The sequence below is a fragment of the Hemitrygon akajei genome, chromosome 14 (assembly GCF_048418815.1).
Source record: "Hemitrygon akajei chromosome 14, sHemAka1.3, whole genome shotgun sequence".
Classification (NCBI taxonomy): domain Eukaryota; kingdom Metazoa; phylum Chordata; class Chondrichthyes; order Myliobatiformes; family Dasyatidae; genus Hemitrygon; species Hemitrygon akajei.
The window spans coordinates 4,185,404-4,207,921 of NC_133137.1; the positions used below are offsets into that span (position 1 = coordinate 4,185,404).

A 22,518-nucleotide genomic window follows, 5' to 3' on the forward strand; every position below is an offset into this window, starting at 1 on the left:
GCACTTGCATGGGCTCCAGCTATGCCTGCCTCTTTGCTGGCTATGTAGAACAGTCCATATTTGAAGCCTTCCCTGCTGACACTCCTCAACTCTTCCTCCACTACATTAACGACTACTTCGAGGCTGGTTTATGCACCATGCTGCGCTTGTCAATTTTATCAACTATACCTCTAACTTCCACACTACCCTTAAATTCACTTGATTCATCTCTGTCATCTCCCTTCCCATCCTTAATCTCTGTCTCTATCTCTGGAGAGAAACTGTTAATTGACATCTTTTTTTAAACCTACTGGTTCCCACGGTTATCTCGACTATATGTCTTCCCATTCTATTCTGTAAAAATAATATTCCTTTTTCTCAGTTTATTTGCCTCTGCCGCATCTGTTTCCAGGATCAGAGATGAGCTCCTTCTTTAAAGTATGAGTTTACCCTCCCTCCACTATTGATGCTGCTTTCACCTGGATCTCCTCCATTTCCTGAACATCTGCGCTCATCCCATCTTCCTGCCACCTTAACAGTAATAGAGTTCTTATTGTCTTTACCTACCACCCCATCAGCCTCTGTATCCAACATATCATCCTCCGCAACTTCCAGCATCTCCAAAGGGATCCCACCACTAAACATATCTTCATCCCCCATTCCATTTCTGAGGGATCACTCCCTCTGCAATTCCCTTGTCAATTTGTCCCTCCGCAATAATCTCCTTCCTGGCATTTACCCTTGCAAGTTGCCTAAGTCCTACACCTGCCTATACACCTCCTCCCTCACTTCCCTTCAGGGCCCAGGCTGTCCTTCCAGTTGAGGCAATGCTTCACCTGTGAATCTGCTGGGCTTGTCTATTGTATTCGGTGCTCCCGATGTGGCATCCTCTACATTGCTGAGACCCATCATAAGTATATAACCTTTTTTAAGTATATAAAGAGTAATGAAGAGTCGAGGGTAGATATGGACCAATACAAAATGACGCTGGAGATATTGTAATGAGAAAGGCAGAAGTGGCAGAGGAACTAAATACGTATTTTGCATCAGTCTTCACAGTGGAAGACATCTGCAGTATTCCAGACATTCAAGAGTGTCAGGGAAGTGAAGTTTGTGCAGTGAAAATTACGACTGAGAAGGTGCTCAGGAAGCTTAATGGTCTGAGGGTGAATTAATCTGGACCTGATGGAATGGACCCTCGGGTTCTGAAAGAAGTAGCTGGAGAGATTGTGGAGGCATTAAAGATGATCTTTCAAGGATCGATAGATTCTGGCATTGTACCAAATGACTGGAAAATTGCAAATGTTACTCCGCTATTTAAGAAGGGTGGGAGGCAGCAGAAAGGGAACTATGGACCTGTTAGCCTGACATCAGTGATTGGGAAGTTGTTGGAATCGATTGTTAGTGATGAGATTATGGAGAACCTGGAGGCACATGACAAGATTGGCCGAAGCCAGCATGGTTTCCTGAAAGGAAAATCCTGCCTGACGAACCTACTGCAATTCTTTGAGGAAATTACAAGCAGGGTAGATTAAAAAGATGCAATAGATGTGGTGTACTTGGATTTTCAGAAGGCCTCTGACAAGGTGCCACACATGAGGCTGCTTAGCAAGATAAGAGCCCATGGAATTACAGGGAAGTTACTAGCATGGGTTGGCAGAAAACAGAGAGTGAGAATAAAGGGATCCTATTCTGGCTGGCTGCCGGTTACCAGTGGAGTTCCACAGGGGTTGGTGTTGGGAGTGCTGCTTTTTACGATGTATGTCAATAATTTAGACTATGGTATTAATGGATTTGTGGCTAAATTTACTAATGATACAAAGATAGGTGAAGGAGCGGGTAGTGTTGAAGAAACAGAGCCTGTAGAGAGACTTGGATAGCTTAGGGGAATGGGCAAAGAAGTGGCAAATGAAAAGCAATGATGGAAAGTGTATGGTTATGCACTTTGGTGGAAGAAGTAAATGGGCAAACTATTATTTAGATGGGGAGAGAATTCAAAATGCAGAGATGCAAGGGGACTTGGGAGTCCTCATGCAAGATACCTTAAAGGTTAACCTGTAGGTTGAGTTGGTTATGAAGAAGGCGAATGCAATGTTGGCATTCAGTTCCAGAGGTATAGAATATAGAGCCGGGATGTAATGTTGAGGTCTATAAGGAACTCGTGAGGCCACACTTGGAATATTGTGTGCAGTTTTGAGCTCCTTACTTTAGAAAGGATATACTGACATTAGAGAGGGTTCAGAGAAGATTCAAAAGAATGATTCTAGGAATAAAAGGGTTACTTTATGAGGAACATCTGGCATCTCTTGGTCTGTATTCCCCGGAGTTCAGGAGAGTGAGGGGGATCTCATAGAAACATTCCGAATGTTAAAAGGCCTGAACAGATTAGATATGGCAAAGTTATTCCCCATTGTAGGGGATTCTAGGACAAGAGGGCACGACTTCAGGATTGAAGGATGTCCTTTTAGAACAGAGATGTGGAGAAATTACTTTAGTCAGAGTGTGGTAAACCTGTGGAATTTGTTGCCATCAGCGGCTGTGGAGGCCAAGTCATTGGGTGTATTTAAGGCAGAGCCAGATATGTTCTTGATTAGCCAGGGAATCAAAGGGTATGGGGAGAAGGCAGGGGAGTGGGGATGACTGGAAGAATTGGATCAGCCCATGATTGAATGGTGGAGCAGACTCGATGGGCCGAATGGCCTACTTCTGCTCTTATATCTTATGGTCTTATAAATTGAGGGTTCACTTGGTCGAACATCTCTGTTCCAGCTGCCAGAAGCAGGACTTCCTGGTGGCCAAACATGTTAATTCCTATTTCCATTTCCGTTCTGACATGTCAGTTCATGGCCTCTTCTTGAGCCAATGTGAGGCCACGCTCAGGGGGGAGGATCAACACCTTATATTCCATTGGGTAGTCTCCAACCTGATGGCATGAATATTGATTTGTCCTTCTGGTAAACAAATTCCCCCCCCCCCCCCCGCCCCCTACTTTCTCTATTTCCCACTCTGACCTTTTACCTCTTCTCATCTTCCTTCTCTTTCTTCTATGGTTCACTGTCCTCTCCTATCAGATTCCTTCTTCTCTAGCTCTTGACTTTTCCCATCCACCTGACTATACCTAAAACCTTCCAGCTAGCCTCCTTTTCCCCCCACCCCCCACCTTTTTTATTCTGGCATTTTACCCTTTTCTTCTCAGTCCTGAAGAAGGGTGTTGACCTGAAATGTTGACTATCTATTCATTTCTGCAAATGCAACCTGACCTGCTGAGTTCCTCCAGCATTTTGTGTGTGTTACTGAATAACTGTTTATCTATTTTATTCTATTTTCCCTTCCCTCTCATAGGTTCTTTATGATGACCCTTCTATCTAATGATGTTGCCCTGAATGATTTAATACATAGCAGATATCCATGCAATTAATAGAAACATTAAATGATTAAACAAACAGCACAGGCTCCTGGTCCACCATATGGGAACTATCCCATCAACACCTGCCCCCTTCCTCTTTCTCCATAATTCTGCAAAAAATTTTTTTCAAGTGTTTTCTTGTTCCCTTTGTAATTATACAGGTAAATGTGCTCAAGCAGGGTGACCATATAGAGACAATCGTCCATATTGGCACCAGGGACCTACAGGGACCTGTTCCTAGGTTATAAACAGCCAGTGTTTGGACATTCTTACATATGAAAATGCTTCCAAAATATCATTAAAGTCAAAAATCTAATGCATGGGCATACTTTTGTTCCTGTAAATGTCATAACTAGCTTCTTCTCTCTCCACTTTTAGTCATTGTCCTTTGCTGTAAGTCCATTGAGCTTTTGATGCCATTCATTGCAATACTATGGAGGTATGAGATTGAAGAAAGCATAGTGTATGCTCGCCTTCATCTGCTGATGCACTGAGTGTAGAAGTAGGGACATCATGTTACAATTTTACAAATCAATTGTTAAGCTGCATTTGGAGTATTGTGTCCACAGTTAGTCACCATGCTATAGGAAGCATGTGATTAAGCTAGAAAGAGTGCAAAAAAGATTCAGCAGAATATTGCCTGGACTAGAGAGCTTGAGTTACAAAGTGAGATTGAATAAGCTGACGCAGTTTTCCCTGGAGTGAAGGAAGCTGAGGGGTGACCTTATAGAGGTGTGTAAAACTATTAAAGATATAGATAGGGTAGATAGTGACATTCTTCTACTAGAGTAGAGATGTCTAAAACTTGAGGGCACAGATTTAAGGTGAGAGAGAAAAGATTTATTGATGATCCTAGGAGCAAGTTTTTCTGGACGGAGGATGTTGGGTATATAGAAAGAGCTGCCAGAGGAGGTGGTAGAGGCAAATACAATTGTATTGTTTAAAAGGCATTAGTATCGGTCAAAATAAGAAGGGTGTAGAGGGATGTTGGCCAAATGCAGGCAAACAGATTTAGCAGGAATGGGCATTTTGGTTGGCATGGATGAGTTGGGCCATGGGGCTTGTTTCTATGCAGTATAATTCTATATATCAATGAATTTCAAAGAGTGAGCCCATTTCTAAGGAATGAATCTAAGAATACCCTGTTTCAATCAATGTATTAATGGCCACTCAGCAATGGAAAGATTCATTGGCTGTTATAAATATTATTTGTGCCTTTTAGAAGGAAGGAAAATGGAGGTATAAACTTTTGCCTTATGGCCAGGGTTATACTGGGCACCACTCTGAATTGTTCAATGTATTTGACCATAACCATAGACTGAGAAGTAAAATACGGCCTCAGTTGGCCACAGTATGTGAGATTGCAGAGCTGTGTATCACATATTGTGGTTAGCAGTACAGGGGCACCTCATCGGACTGTCCTGTCCCCCTTCCTGTTCACTGTCTACACCTCGGACTTCAGTTACCACTGGAGTCTTGCCAACTGCAGAAGCTTTTGGATGATTCGGCATTTGTGGGCTATACCAGCCGGGTTTGTTGGGCTGAGTACAGAAGTGTGGCAGACAACTTTATTGAGTGGTGTCAAACACTCTGCATTTCCAAATGCATCAAGGGAATGGATGTGGAAGCTGTCCAGGACTACAGATACCTGGGAACTCACCTGGACAATAAACTGGACTGGACTAAAAAGACAGAGGCTCTGTATAAGAAGGGACAGAGCCGACTGTACTTCCTGAGGGGGCTCTGGTCATTCAGAGTCTGCAGTACTATGCTGCAGATGTTCTACGACTCAGCGGTGGCCAGCATTCTGTTCTACACTGTGGTCTGCTGGGGCAGCAGAGTGAGAGCAGCTGACACCAAGAAGATCGATAAGCTCGCCAGGAAGGTTGGTTCTGTTCTGGGGGTGGAAATGGATTCCCTGGTGGTTGTGTCTGAGTGGAGGATGCTGCAGAAGCTTCAGAGCATTATGGACAATCCCCCTCAACCCCTCCATGACATCCTGGACAAACAGAGGAGCACCTTTCGTAACAGACTGATTCCACCAAGGTGCACCACTGAACACAACAGGAGATCCTTTCTCCCTGTGGCTACAAGACTCTGCAACTCCTCCTCAAGTATTTAAGTATGTGGTTTTATTGCACATCTGTGTTTTTTTACTATTACTTTTTAATGCACACTTTGATTTCTTTTTCATACTTCAATCTTTACATTTTGTATTTTAAAGTATATATTTCTGACTGAGCAACCTTGCAACAATAATTTCCTTTGGGATAAATAAAGTTTTATTTTATCTTATCTAAAATTTCACATTACAAATTCTGAAATGGAGTTCAATAAACCAGGTAATATTTGGTCTGTTGCCAGACTGAGGCAAAAACTCAGTTAGCTAACTAATTCCACACTTTTTTCTGCTGAAAATTTCTAATAAATTATAAGTTCAGCCATAAGGATGCAAAATAAAACTTTTGGAGAATGGCTGAGGTGACAATACTTGTGAATAGCACCTACTGCATCAGAGCTAATAGTGAAGATTACTTCAGGGTCTGTTGAAATACATCATTCAATCCCACTGTCTCTCAGCTTTGTATCAAGGTCTGTCAAATAGCAAAAGACAATTATTAGGCAATTTCATAATACGGGGTTCGGGCTTGTACAAATGTTGATGTAGGACTGGTTCTTAACAGGAATCCATTTATGTCAGAGCTGAATCCAGAAGTTTTATTTCATGGATGCTTACAACACTAAAGAAGCCCATTCAACTCAACAGAGCAAATTCCGTTGGACAGTTTCTTTTTCACTATTTTACTCTAGCTCTACAACTTATTCTCTCTCATGCATTCATCAACAGTCATTTAATAGCTTTGTCACTTACCTACATTAAGGGATAATTTACAGTACCCTGGTCCCTAGAACAGTGAAACAGCATCACAATTGCTGCTCCATCACACTGTCTGGTTCCCTTTGTATTGCTTCAGGTTTTATACTTGAATTGGAGTTTGAGTATACTTTAGTGCTGTTGAGATAGGTCCATATTCTAACAGGACTAAGCCTTTTCCCAGTTTTTTACCATGGCTCAGCAATTCAGCTGAACCTCATAAATACTCTTGGCTATAGGAGCATATTGATTGCTAGGTATCAAGCAGGAAATGATTCACCTGTGGTTACTTTGGTCCCATTTTTTGTGCAGGATTGTGATGGAATGTTTTTTGCTTGCTCAGTTAAGTGGAATTGCAACAACACTCAAAAAGCTATATTATCCAGCACAAAATCGGGTGTGCTATATGGTCTATCACATTAAATATTCATTCCCTCCACTCCCTACGTATAATGGATGCTGTGTATCATCTAGAAAATGCTTAAGACACTTTAACAGCACCTGATTAGTGGTGAACCCACAGAAAGTCCATGGTGGGGGCTCAAAATTAGTAATGCCATTCAATAATAAAGAAAGGTAGTTGGACCTTGGCTTGTTAGAGATTGTGATTATTATTGAAGTCCACTGAGCCATTAAAATAATGTTGTTAAGTCTGAAGGCCCAATACTCAATGGCAACAACTGATACAAATTTGAAGATTAGCCTTCTTTTAGCTAAATTGATAATCTGGTTAAATTTAAATTTGGACTTGTTTATCTTCCTAATTTCATATATGACAAGGAATCCTAAATGTTAGTGTTCAGGTTTTTGGAAGAATGAACCCCTCTGCTGAATTCTTGGAGGCATAAGAGAGATCGTAGATATTGGAAATCTGGAGCAAAACAAATAAAATGCTGGAGGAACTCTGCAAGTCATGCAGCATTTATGAATGGAAATGATCAGTTAAAAGTTTGGCCTGGAACATCAACTGTTCATCTCCCTCCAAACATGCTGCCAGACAGTTTGTGTGTAAACTGACTAATGTGTAACTTATTTAAAAAGGACATCATAAAATAAATTAACCTGGCATTGATACTCTGGTTTCCTTGGAATGTATGTAAAAATAATAAAATAGTCTTGATATTTTTGCAGATCAGTAACCTCATTGATGGACTCACCAGCTAAGACTAACTCTCTGGAAAAAAAGCTGCTGTTAAAGAATAAAGAATTACTGGAGTCACAGGACACGTGTCATAAGGTACTTGGGGGACAAAATATATAGGGATTATTTCTCATAAATAATATGGTACATTTCATATATTATCTTTATTATTAACAGCATTACCATTTTTTGTTTCTTTTGTTCCTCACAGATCTTTTCTAATATTGGTAAATTGTAAATTCCTGAAGTGATCTTTGTGTGATTTCAGTTTGGTGCACATATTTGTAAATATTATGTTGCATTTTGTTGTAAAAACAGTACGATCTATTATTTCACAATTGGATCTCATTATGACAGCAATTCTTGCACTGTTTTGTTAATGTCTGTGCAGATTTTGCCAATGGTTTCTATGCCTGATACTGCAGCTGAATTTATTTTGTCTTACAAAATACAAAACCAATGTTAAAAATATGTGCAAATTCAACAATTAACGAATTATTGTATGTTTTGATTCTTTGAGGTTGGAGAAATTCGTTGATATTTTAGCATTGTCCTAAATATAGTATAAAAGCATAGAGCTATAAACTGATATATTACTTCATTGTGTATTAGTTCAAAAATTCAAACTCGTTAGCACCTACTATCTATTTGAAGAGAACTACTAATGAAGAAAGCTATATGTTAGTTTTTAGAAACTAAGCTCAAATTGTAGTTGCGGCTGGATTATTCCTCAGCACAATCACACGATTATAATTTGGAATGCAACAGCATTTATTTATTTGGAAAATAATGGCAAAATCTCAACTCCCTAATCTATTGACCTCTAGCTAGTCAAATAAAATAAGAAAAGCTAAATGATTCTAAGAGCTCTGCAGGGAATGAACAGGAAATCTGGAAATAATTATCAGGTCTGGCAAGAGCAGTGAACAGAAGTAATTCCTGATGTATCCTACAGAAATGTTTTGATGACAGAAGTGATCAAGATTAAGAGGGTTAATATCAAAATTAATAAGCTTTATTTGTATAATAAATGAAGTATTTCTAGTGACAGATATCAGTAATCAGTGCACATTGATTTAAGATGATAATGAAAAAAAACTGAGCTGACATAAGGGCATGAAGAGAATTTCTATTGTATATTGTTATGATGAATTCACTGCCTGAGACTGAAAAAATGCAGATCCAAATGGGAATTGAATAATTACTTGAAGAATACAATTAGCAGGGTTATCGTGATGGATCACAGCACTTTCCAAAGATTAGGACATTTATAATAGGTTAAATAAGTCTTTTCTAGTGTCTTAAGCTACAATATAAATAAGTTTTGGTGCTTTGGAGGGAAGCACAGAAGAACATTTGAATATCTAGGACAGAAAAAAACCCATTCTATATAGCAGAAGAAAATCGAAAGAATATTTCTGAATCTAGAGACATCTGTAATAGAAAGAGTTTGTGTTTTGGAAATAAAACTTGAGGCTTCACATCAGAGAAGATATTTATTCGTTCATTTACACTTATTCAGAAAAGTCTTGTACACATGCAGGAAATTTGCTTGATCTGGTCTTTGTGCGCATGTAAAATCATACAAAGGATTGGTGTAGGCTTTCTGTGAAAATATGAAACATTTACTGATCATAAGACATAGGAGCAGAGTTAGGCCTTTCGAACTATTGAGTCTGCTCCACCATTTCATCATTGTTGATCTATTAATCCTCTCAACCCATTTCTCCTGTCTTCTCTCCATTACCTCTGATGCCTTAACTAATCAAGAATCAATCAACCTCTGCTTTAAATGTACTCAATGATTTGGCCTTCACAATCAATAACGGCAATGAATTCCATAGATTTACCACTGTCTGGCTGAAGAAATTCCTCCTAATCTATGTTCTAAATGGACATCCGTCTATTTTGAGGCTTTGCCTTCTGGTCCTAGACTCACCCACTGTAGGACACATCCTCTCCAAACCTACTCTATCGAGGCCTTTCAACAATTGATAGCTTTTAATGAAATTCCCCCTTATTCTTCTGAATTCCTTTGAGTACAGGTCCAGAGCCATCAAGCCCTCTTTATATATTAACATTTTCATTCCTGAAATCATTCGCATGAACCTCCTCTGGACCATCTCCATGCCAGCACACCCTTTTGTAAAGGGCCCAAAACTACTCATAATAACCTGTGTGATTGGACCATAGAACATAGAAATCTACAGCACGTTACAGGTCCTTCAGCCCACGATGTTGTGCCAACCATGTAACCTACTCTAGAATTTCCCTACTGCATAGCCCACTATTTTTCTAAGCTCCATCTATCTAAGAGTCTCTTAAAAGGCCCTATTGTATCTGCCTCTACCACTGTCACCGCAGTGCATTCCATGCAACCACCACTCACTGTGTGACCAATGCTTTATTAAGGCCTCAGCATCACATCCTCGCTTTTATATTCTAGTCCTCTCGAAATGGATACTAATATTGCATTTGCCTTCCTTACCACCAACTCAACCTGCAGGTTAACTTTTTAGGGAGTCCTGTACAAGGACTCCCAGGTCCCTTTGCACTTGATTTTTGAATTTTCTCCCCATTCAGAGAATAGTCTATGCCTTTATTCCTTCTCTCAAAGGTGCTTGTCCATTACTTCCCTACACTATATTCCTTCAGCCACTTCTTCGCCTATTCTCTCAATCTGTCTATGTCCTTCTGAAGACTCTCTGCTTCCTCAACACTACCTACCTCTCCACCTATCTTTGTATCATCCACAAACCTGGCCACAAAACCATCAATTGTCACAAATCATTGACACGTATGTGAAAAGAAGAGGTCCCAATACTGTACACTGACAGCCAACCAGAAAAAGGCCCTCATTATTTTCACTCATTTCCACCTTTCAGTCAACCAATATTCTATCCATGTTAGCATCTTAACTATAATACCATGGGCTCTTATCTTGTTCAGGAGCCTCCTGTGTGGCACCTTATCAAAGGCCTCCTGAACATCTCCTTTGTCTATCATGCTTGTTATTTCATCAAAGAATTCCAACAAAGTTGGCAGGCAAGATTTCTCCTTAAGGAAATCATAATGACTTTGGCCTATTTTATCATGCGCCTCCAAGTCCCCTGTAACCTCATCCTCAATAATGAACTGTAAGATCTTCCCAACTACTGAAGTCTTGCTAATTGGCCCATAATCTCCTTTCTTCTGTCTCCCTCCCTTATTGAAGAGTGGAGTGGCAATTGAAATTTTCCAGTCCTCTAGAACCACTTCAGAATTTCATGATTCTTGAAAAATCTTTACTAATGCTTCCACAATCTCGTCAGCCACCTCTTTCAGAACCCTGGAGTGTAGTCCATTTGGTCAAGGTGACTTATCTATCTTCAGACCTTTCAGCTTCCCAAGCACCTTCTCCTTCATAATAACAACTGCACTCACTTATGCTTACTGACATTTTCCAATTTCTGGCATACTACTAGTGTCTTCCACAGTGAAGATTGACACAGAATACTTATTAAGTTTGTTTGCCATTTTTTGGCCCCTATTACATCCCGTCTTAATTTTCCAGAGGTCTAATATCTACTCTTGCCTCTACTTTACTCTTTATGTATCTGAAAAACAGTTTTGGTATCTTCTTGATATTTTTGGCCAGCTTACTTTTATAGTTAATCTTTTCTCTCCTTATGGCTTTTTAGTTGGCTTCTGTTGGTTTTTAAATACTTCCCAATTCTTTAAACTTCCTACTATTTTTTGCTATATTATTTGTCCTGCTTTTATGCTTTTTTTGACTTTCCTTATCAGCTACAATTGAGTCATCCTCCCTTTGAATACTTCATCTTTGGGATGTATCTGTGCTTTCTAAACTGCCCCAGAAACTCCACTCATCACTGTTTTGCCTGTCCCCTCCTTGTTCATGCTTCTGTAATTCTCTTCACCTTCAGCTTCTCCCTCTCAAACTGCAAGGTAAATTCTATCATATTATGATCACTGCTTCCTAAAGTTCCTTTACCTTAAGCTCCCTAATCAAATCTGGTTCATTACACAACACCCAGTCCAGAAATGACTTTCTCCTAATGTTCTAAAAAGCCATCTCATAGACATTCTACAAATTCCCTGTCTTGGGATCCAGCATCAACCTGATTTTCCCAAATTACCTGAATATTGAAACCCACATAACTATCGTAACGTTGCTCTTTTTATATAGTATGCCTTTTCTATCTCCCATGTAATTTATATTCCACATCCTGACTACTGTTTGGAGGCCTGTATATAACACCCATCAAGGTCTTTTTATCCTTGCGTTTTCTTAACTCTACCCACAAGGATTTTACATCTTCTAATCCTATGTCACCTCTTTCTGATGTTTTGATTTTATTATTTTCCTATAGAGCCAGTCTACACCCTCTGCCTACTTGCTGTCCTTTCAATACTATGTGTATCCTTGAATGCTAAGCTTGCAATTATAATCTTCTTCCAGCCACGACTCAGTGATGCCCAGACATCATAACTGCCAATCTCTAACTGTGCCACAAAAGCAATTATCTTATTCCGTATACCACATGTATTCAAACAGAACACCTTCAATCCGAGATTCATCACTGTTTTCAATATTGCCCCCATGTTACCAAAAGACCATAAGAGCAGAAGTAGACCATTTGGCCCGAAGAGTCTGCTTCGCTGTTCAATCATGGGCTGATCCAATTCTGCTAGTTATCCCCACTCCCCTGCTTCTTCCCATACCCTTTGATGCCCTGGCTAATCAAGAACCTATCTATTTTTGCCTTAAATGCATCCAATGACTTGGCCTCCACAACCGCTCGTGGCAACAAATTCCACAGATTTACAACCTCTGATGAAAGTAATTTCTCTGCATCTCTGTTCCAAATGGACATCCTTCAATCCTGAAGTCGTGCCCTCTTGTCCTAGACTTTCCTTACCATGGGAAATAACTTTGCTATATCTAATCTGTTCAGGCCTTTTAACATTCAGAATGTTTCAATGAGATCCCCCCTCATTCTCCTCAACTCCAGAGAATACAGCCCAAGAGCTGCCAGACATTCCTCATATGGTAATTCTTTCATTCCTGGAATCATTCTCATGAACCTTCTCTGAACCCTCTCCAGTGTCAGTATATCCTTTCTAAAATAAGGAGCCCAAAACTGTACACAATACTCCAAGTGTGGTCTCACAAGTGCCTTATAGAGCCTCAACATCACATCCATGCTCTTATATTCTATACTTCTAGAAATGAATGCCAACATTGCATTTGCCCTCTGCACCACTGATTCAACCTGGAGGTTAATTCCTAAGTCCCTTTGCATCTTTGTATTTTGAATTCTCTCCCCATCTAAATAATAGTCGGCCTGTTTATTTCTTCCACCAAAGTGCATGACCATACACTTACCAACATTGTATTCCATTTGCCACTTATTTGCCCATTCCCCTAAACTATCTAAGTCACTCTGCAGGCCACAACATAATACCTGCCAATCTGTAGCTGAATTTCATGATCGTCCATTTTATTTCTTATGCTGTGTGCATTCAAATATAATACTTTCAGTCCAGTATCTGTTGCTATCTGTTTTAACTGCACCAGGCCTCTATTGCCCTGTAACTTATCCCACTGGCTGTGATTATGCTCATCTCCTGCCTGTCCTTTCTTTCATCTCTGTTACATGCTATCTTTGATTTATTTCTGGTTTCCCCTTCCTCAGCCCTATCACTCCGGTTCCCATTCCCCTGCCAAATTAGTTTAAACCCTCCTTAACAGCTCTACTAAACCTGCCTGTTACACTTCAACTCATCCCACTGACTCTAATTTTGCTCTGTCTACTGCCTGCCCTTCTTCACAGTCTCACTACACACTGCATCTACTTACATACTAATTGCCCCATCCTCAGCCCTGTCACTCCAATTCCCATACCCCTGCCAAATTAATTTAAACTCTCCCTGACAGCTCTAGTGAACCTGCCCACAAGGATATTAGTCCCCTCGGGTTCAGATGTAACTTGTCCCCTTTGTACAGGTCATACCATCTCCAGAAGAGGTCCCAAATCAAAATATCATCATTGTATAGCAATATTTTGGTGAAAATTAGCAACACAGGTAAAAAAAATTGGTACATTTTAAGAGAAAACTGGAAACTATAATGATAATTTATCTCTTCAACTTTCCTCTGCAGTTACCTATTGACTGTAATATGAAATAACCAGTTACTATTAAACCTGAACTGTTGTTATATCTGGATTGAACCAGAAATTTAAGATTCAACTATGTTAATGATACCAAATGACTTTATTTGCTGTTTTAAAATGCTTCTTTTTCAGATGGATCAAGAAGTCACACATTTACATCGAAAAGTCTGTGAGCTGGAAACAGCCCTTGAGCAAAAGGATGTGGAGCTTCAGGCATCTGAAAGCCAGAAGTCAATCCTGGAGCAGGACTTGGCAACATATATTACAGAATGCAGTGTAAGTAGTAGCATCCAAAATAGGATCATGTCTGTGAATATTGTTTAGATTGTTTTCAGGTTTCAGAACACATGGCCCCTGGTAGTTTGTTTACCCCTCATTTGCTCTACCTTGAGTGAAATCATAACTGAACTATGATCACATTCCAGATTACTGTCCTTTTCCCTGTATTGGTTAAAACTCTTTGCAGAAGTGTTTTCTAGCTTTGCTGTTGAAAGGTCTGACTAATTTTTTTGGCAATATCCTTCATTTCATGACTAGCAGGAATTTAGTCTGTTGCTTGTAAAAACGCCAGCTCTTTCTCCACCACAACTGCTCAGGATGAAGCTTTTCACTCCAGAACAAAGAAGTCCTCCTCCTTCAAAGAAAAGGGCTTCCCTTCCTCCACCATCAATGATGCCCTCAACTGCATCTCTTCCATTTCATGCATGTCTGCCATCCTCCTGCCACCCTACCAGGGATAGGGTTCCTCTTGTCCTTACCTACCATCCACCAGCCTCTGCATCCAGCGCTTAATTCTCTACAACTTCTGCCATCTCCAAAGGGATATCACCACCATGCACCTCTTTCCCTCCCCCACCTCACTTTCTGCTTTCTGTAGGGATTGCTCCCTATGCAACTCTCTTGTCCATTCATCCCTCCCCACTGATCTCCCTCCTGGCATTTATCCTTGCAAGTGGAACAAGTGCTGCTACTCCTCCCTCAGTACCATTAAGGGCCACAAACAGTCCTTCCAGGTGAGGCGGGTGACATTTCACCTGTGAGTCTGTTGGGGTCATATACTGCGTCCAGTGCTCCCGGTGTGACCTCCTGTATATTGGTGAGACCCGATGTAGATCGGGAGATTGCTTCGCTGAACACCTGCCAGAAGATGTGGGATTTCCCAGTGGCCACCCATTGTAACCCCACTTCCCATTCTCATTCAGATATGTTTATTCATGGTCTCCTCCACTGTCATGATGAGGCCACATTTAGGTTGGACTTTGTATTCTGTCTGGGTGGTTTCCAACCTGATGGCATGAACTCGATTTCTCGAACTTGCGGTAAATTTCACCAATCAACTTCCCACCTCTTTTACTTCATACCTCCCTCTTCAGGTTTCACCTATCACCTCATGTTTCTCTCTCTCCTCCCCCCACCTTTTAAATCTACTCTTCAGCTTTTTTTTCCAATCCTGCCGAAAGGTTTCGGCCTGAAACATCAACTGTACTTTTTTCCATAGATGCTGCCTGGCCTGCTGAGTTCCTCCAGCATTTTGTGTGTGTGTTGCTTGGATTTCCAGCATCTGCAGATTTTCTTTTGTTTGTAGTAGGGATCTCTAATGTTTATCCATTCTTTTAATATCATGAAAACTTTGATCTTTGTTTTGTGTTAATTCATTCTTTTAATTATCTCCATTTCATTTAACGCTGTGCACAATGTAGTGTTTATATGCCTGGCTTTCAAATCTATCTTCTAAAATATTTATGAAAACTGTGATGCATCTAGTCCACCCCCCCCCCCCCCACATGACGTCTATCATTGGTGTGTGCAGTTCTGCTGCGATAGGGTAAAACACAGTCTCACTTCACTCTTCCTGGGAGCTGTCAGGGTGCAACTTGGTTTTCATTGATATGTACTCTGACTGCCCCTTAATGAGACTGTGCCCATGTCTTTAATGTTTCTGTAGTGTGGATTTTGGTGAGATCATACCTAACATTGTGACACTGTCTCCTCTTTTGCCTCTTACAGAATTATAATTTCATCTGTTTGTTTTCCTTTTCTTTGCCGAAAGTAAATGATCATATTTGAAAGTGCATGAAGAAATTTCTATGGTAAACAGAACGTGTTACAATGTGAATAAATTCTCAGATACATAATATGCAGAACTTCAAAACTCATGTTTTTGACCTGTCATCTCATTTCATACATTGCTGAAATAAAACTGATAATGCTTTATTACTGTTATTTTGCTTGTTGAAAATTTAGCCAATTAACTGTCTGTTTATGACCATTCTGTGGAATAACTGAATAAGAATATACCAAGCTTTGTTCATCTCATTGCTCTTGTGTTTGCCTTTATTTCTAAAGGAGCTAAGGATTGAGATTCTGTCTTTCAAATCATTTTGTTTGAACTGATCCTGCACGTCTCTATAACAAACTGTCCCTCTGCTCTGATTTGTAGGAATGTCTCTAGTTGATGGTTTTTCTCTTGACTCTGAGCCAAATGGGGTCACTTATAGCTGAGATGTTCATTTGACACAGTCCTACTCTACATGTACTTCCAAAATCTGCGTTTAGACAATCTATACTTCCACTTATGAAATTATATTATTTATATTTTATTTTCAGCCTTTTGTAACCATCTTTTAAGATTGAACATAGAAACTTGCATTGAGAAAAACAATGAATAAAATGTTTAATATTATTAAATGATTACTAGCTGGTTAATATAAACTCCCGCAAATGGGAGCACCTACCCTCTTTCACTGTCTTTCCATTCTGTTCAAACTCACAACTTCATACCCAGTATGCTGCCACTCCAGCCAGATTGGCTACATGCTAGTTTGAGCAAGAGTTGCGGCTTTTACAGTTTTAAAAGTTCTGAATTGAATGCCATTTGCAAGTTCAGTTTCATGTCCATTCATGATCTCATCCAATACTTAGCAGTAAATTCCCATTTTTACTGTTGACAGCTGAGGCTTCAGTGCCTAAACTGTGGAATTTTCTTCTTAATCTTGCTTTCTCTGCATTCTTTCCTCCTAGGAAGATCTTTAAAACCCATGTTTTGTTCGTCTTTCTAAATATCTTCTTGTGTGAATAAATGCCAGCTTTTGTTTGGTAATCCCTTTTCAAATTGTCTTGGAATACTATATTGGAATAAAGTGGAGATTGATAAGTATTGATTAGTAAGGGTGTCAGAGGTTACGGGGAGAAGGCAGGAGCATGGAGTTGAAAGGGAAAATAAATTAGCCATGATTAAATGTCAGAGCAGACTTGATGGGTCGAATAGTCTAATTCTGCTCCTGTGTTTTATGGTCTGTAAAGCTGCTCTATAAATACATGTTATAGAGGAGTGAGGTTGAAAATCTTGCTGAGTAAGTGCCACACCAACCTCTTACTCTTTGGTAACAAGACCAAGGAGCTGATTTTATTGGCTTCAGGAGGAGGAAACCAGAGGTTCATGAACCAGTCCACAGGAAATCAGAGGTGGAGAGGGTCAGCAATGTTGAATTCTTCAGTGTTATCAATTCAGAGGACCTGCCCTGGGCCCAGCTCAAATATGAAGAAAGCACAGCAGTACCTCTGCTTAGAGGTTTGTGAAGATTTGGCATGACATCCTTAACTTTGACTAACTTTTGCAGATGTGTGGTAGAGGGTATATTAACTGGCTGCGTCACAGCCTGGTATGGAATGTAATGGATATGGCCCAAACCATCAAGGGTAAAGCCCTCCTCACCATTGAATGCATCTACAACGCATTGTCGTAGGAAAGCAGCATCCATCATTAAGGACCCCACCACCCACATCATGCTTTCTTCTCACTGCTGCCATCAGGAGGCAGGTACAGCAGCCTAAGGACTCACACCACCAGGTTCAGGAACAGTTATTACCACTCAACTATCAGGCTCCTGAACCAGAGGGGATAACTGCACTCCACTTGCCCCATCTCTGAACTGTTCCCACAACCTATGAACTCACTTCAAGGACTGTTCATCTCATATTATCGATAATAATTGCTTATTAATTTATTATTTTTATTTCCTTTTTTTCTCTTTCTTTTTGTATTAGTATAGTTTGTTGTCTTTTGCACATTGGTTGTCTATCCTGTTTTTGCCATCTCTCGTTGATTCCGTTGTGGTTATTGGATTTATTGAGTATGCCCACAAGGAAATGAATCTCAGGGTTAGATATGGTGACATATTTACTTTGAACTTTGAACTTTTACTGTTAATGTAAAAATCCCTTCTGCATTCTATTTTAAGTTAAAATGTGTTGTATGATTGCATATTTATAAATGACTCATGTAGCTGTGTGTTTTAGTCTGAATTGTATTTGTATCATTGTTGACTGGCACATTTTGACTTAATATAGACTGAAATATTTTATTTTTAGTGTAGCTTCCCATTTACTTTCCTTTGGAGTGATTACATGAATTTGTCCAAACATTATAAAGACATAGTAAGATTACTATAATAATGAAATGTTAGCTTTGATTTTTCTCTCTCTGAATTCTCATTGCAAATGTTCATATCAGGTCTTTTTTTTTGGTACAGCCCTGGCTGTGTACATCAACTCGTTGATCGTTTTCATATATGAACTGAAAGATTAATTATAGTCTATTTAAAAGTGGGCGTGGGCAGAAACTATCACAGCAGCTATCCTTAGTTTACAACAGAATTCTCCCAAAATCAATTGATACTCCATTAAGAGCAGAAACAGGAACCTATTTGCTTTTTTATAATACAAAACTGTTAAGGCCAGACGGCATTCTGTTGAATAACTGAGAACACACCTAGGAAGTGAACCAGGATGCCATGTCATAACCTTTAGCAAAATTTGATATTTGGTTTTCATATTTGAAAGGAATGTCATAGATGATCCACAAAAATCAGTAACCCATTTTGTACCAACCTGACATTCAGAATTGAAATGCTATTTCAAATTTCCTAATAGTTGCTGTCACCGGTGATCCATTTTTTTCCAAATTCACTCCTAAGAATTGGAAAGAAATAAACTTTAAACTCCAGCTCTGAGAAAGATCTCTCAAATGTTTCATAAATATATGTTAGGTTAGTATTCTTTGTGAGTGTATACTGTATGTTGAGTTACTGGTTAGAACTTGACTATGTGACCCAGTCTCAAGAGGTGACCATCATGTAAAGTTTAAGTCAGATCAGGCATCAAAATAATGGTGCTTCTCCACCCTTGAATTAGCTGTGTAGCTTGGGTTGTTCTTTTGTACCCAAGCAGACTACTTTTCCAGATTTTGTATGCTTATGCTCTATTGGCTTGAATCAGAAGCTAAGCAACACCAAGTATTGCAAGGTCATTCTGATGACAACCTGATGAATGCATATCCAATTAAAATCCTCAAACATCTCCATATCACTTTAATATACATCATCGATGTACTCTTCATGTTGACAATATTTACTATGATTGAGGTTGGATTCATGATCTTTGTTAAGTCGTGAGATAGGATTCTTTATTTGGCAATAATTTAATCTATTAGTTGCATCAAATGCATGGATGTTACTTTGAAGTTGTATAAGTCGTTGGTGACATTTAATTTGGAGTATTATGTGCAATTTTGGTCACCTACCTACAGGAAAGATGTAAATAAGTTTAAAAGAGTTCAGAGAAAATTTACAAGGATGTTGCCAGGACTGAAAGTCCTGAGTCATATGGAAAAATTGAATAGGTTAGGACTTTACTCCTTGGAATGTAGAAGGTTGAGAAGAGATTTGAAAACAACCTGAGCTTCAACGAGGACAGGATAAAAGAGATGACTGTGGACTTCAGGGAGGTTCAGGCCAATCACTCCCCACTGCACATCAATAGCTCTGCTATGGAGAGAGTGAAGAGCACAAAGTTCCTTGGAATGTGTCCCTGGCGTCATAAAAGTGCACGTGAATTTCCTGTGTGTACTCTCGCTTTGCCTTCATTTGATTTCATTTGATGTCACCCTGGGAGGAAACCAGCATACAGTATATTTGAGGGAAATCAACAAGGGAACAGGAAGAGTCTAGAAAGAGGCCCGAGTCCTTGCATCCATCTTTTATATCTGGTCAGATCTAGATCAGTGAACAAACTACTCATAAAATGGTATGGTCTTTTTGTTTTGTGTAGTTGGAAATATGGCTGGTAACACTATTCTTTAGGTTTATTTGTTTTCATGCACCATCAGAAGTTGAAGCATGAATGTTGAGCTCAAAAATGTTTAGACTTTACCAATTGTGTTTTGTGCTGAAATCCATCATAAACTGGTTCAGTATTCTGAAGTGTGTGTGCTAAATGTTCTTATGAACAGTAATTTATATTGGCGTTTCTCCTTCTATTTCTGAGCAATTGGAATTCATTTCTGACTGCAGGTCTCTGCCTAATGAGCACCTACCTTCAGCATTAGACAACTTCATAGGCACATAACTTATTAAACATGCAATAGAAATGCTTCCTTCAGCCTTGAAGCAGCTCCAAGATGAACTTTGTCAGATAGGGCAAGAACAAAAGTTTGTCGCTCAGTAAAGGTTCATAATTCTCATTTAAGCAAGTTTTTGGCAAAGCCCTTGCATGAGAATTTGGGCTAAAGATGGGTAATAATCGCCAAGCCTTTTCTACAACAATTAGTCTTGAACATCAAACTGCTGGCTCATCTTGCTGTTTAACTGAGACCTTCTATGTTGGGAGCAGATGTCGATTTTATAGCTGATGTGGAAATTTTGATGTTTAGGATGAAGTTAAGTTTATAAAAAGAGGTTTTCTATCAAATGTTTATTACCCATATTGCATTTGTTCTTTTTCACACATTAAGTGTTTGATGGTTTTGTTGTGTGGGATTTTTCTTTAAACAGATTCTATTGTGTTCTTTGTTTAGTGGCTGCCTACAAGAAGAATATCAAGGTTACAGTGGCAATAAGAAGTATTCACCCTTTGGAATTTTTCATGTTTTATTGTTTTACAACATTGAATCACAGTGGATTTAATCTGGCTTTTTCTGATGCTAATCGAAGAAGATTCTTTCATGTCAAAGTGAAAGCAGATCTCTGCAAAGTGATCTAAATTAATTAGATATAAAACACAAAATAATTGATAGAATAAGTATTCACCCCCTCCAACTCAATATTTAGTAGATGCACCTTTGTCAGCAATGGCACCTTTGAGTCAGTGGATAGGTCTCAATCAGCTTTTCACATCTGGACACTACAATTTTTCCCCATTCTTTACAAAGCTGCTCAAGCTCTGTCAGATTGCACTGGGATTGTGAGTGAACAGCCTTTTTCAAGTCCAGCCACAAATTCTTAATTGGATTGAGATCTGGACTCAGACTTGGCCACTTCAGGACATTAACTTTGTTGTTTTTAAGCCATTCCTGTGTAGCTTTGGCTATATGCTTGGGTCATATTCTTTTATTTTGTTGGAAAACAGATCTTCTCCCAAGTCGCAGTTCTCTTACAGACTGTATCAGGATTTCTCTGTATTTTGCTGCATTCATTTTACCCTCTACCCTCACAAGCCTTCTGCATCAGTGAAGCATCCCCACAGCATGATGCAGTCACCACCATGCTTCACAGTAGCGATGGTGTGTTTTTGATTATGTGTTGTGTTTGGATTACACTAAACATAGTCTTTAGTCTGATGGCCAAAAAGCTCAGTCTTAGTTTCATCAGACCATAGAACCTTTTTCCAGCTGACTTCAGAGTCTCCAACATGCCTTCTGGCAAGATTTCATGTGAGTTTTTTTTTCAACTGGCTTTCTTTTTGCCACTCTCCCATAAAGCTGCGACTGGTGAAACACCTGGTAACAGTTGTTGTATGCGCAGTTTCTCCCATCCAGCCACTGAAACTTGTAACTCCTCCAGAGTTGTCATAGGTCTCTTGGTGGCCTCCTTCATTAGTCCCCTTCTTGCACGGCCAGTTTTTGAGGATGGCCTGCTCCAGGTAGATTTACAGCTGTGCATTATTCTTTCCATTTCTTGATTGACTTAACTGTATTCCAAGAGATATTCAGTGTCTTGGAAATGTTCTTGTATGCATCTCCTGACTTGTGCTTTTCAATAACCTTTTCACAGAGTTGCTCATTCTTTTGTCTTCATGGTGTAGTTTTTGCCAGGGTACTGGCTCACCAGCAGTTGGATCCTCCAGATACAGTTGTATTTTTACTACAGACAATTCAAACACCTTGACTACACACAGATGATCCCCATTTAACTAATTATGTGACTTCCTAAACCAGTGGCTGCACCTGTGATGATTTGGTGTGTTGTATTAAAGGGGGTGAATAGCTCTGCAATCAATTATTTTGTGTTTTATATTTGTAGAGATCTATTTTCACTTTGACACGGAAGAGTTTTTTTGTGTTGATCAGTGTCAAAAAAGCCAAAATAAATCCACTGTTATTCAATGTTGTAAAACACTAAAACATGAAAACTTCCAAGGGGGTGGGGGTGAATACCGTAGATTCCGGACTACAGAGCGCACCTGATTAAAAGCCGCTGGCTCTAATTTTAGAAATAAAATCAATTTTTTAATTGTAAAGGCCGCACCGGATTTTAGGCCGCACCGCTACTTTTAAATATACATACGTATCGGTAACACAAATTACGTTGCATATACTTTTTTACTGAACAGCACGAACAACATTCCAATATCTCCTAGCGACTGGTAAAAATATATATACTGCAGCCTACCAGGAAAAGTTATTGATCGACTTTAACTTAAAAGCAGCGTTTTCGCTCGAGTCTGACGCGCTTGCGTAAAGCGATCGGGTCTAATCGGGTCTGACGCGCTTGCGTAACGCGATCGGGTCTAATCGGGTCTGACGCGCTTGCGTAACGCGATCGGGTCTAATCGGGTCTGACGCGCTCGGGTCTTGCTTTTCTTCGAGTATTTTCCATGTTGATGAGGGTGAGTACAAATGACTGATTTACAATAATTTAATTGTGAAAGTGCGCTTGATTTA

At 39.6% G+C, this 22,518-nt stretch overlaps 1 protein-coding gene across 8 annotated transcripts in view; it reads left to right on the forward strand.

Moving 5' to 3' along the window:
* LOC140738238 (citron Rho-interacting kinase-like) overlaps positions 1–22,518 on the forward strand; it is a 244,104-nt gene that overhangs the window by 78,289 nt on the left and 143,297 nt on the right. For all 8 annotated transcript variants that reach the window (XM_073065370.1, XM_073065371.1, XM_073065378.1 and 5 more), the window contains 2 exons: positions 7,392–7,497; positions 13,713–13,856. In XM_073065370.1, the coding sequence (XP_072921471.1) occupies positions 7,392–7,497; positions 13,713–13,856 (250 nt within the window). The remainder of the gene's footprint in view (positions 1–7,391; positions 7,498–13,712; positions 13,857–22,518) is intronic.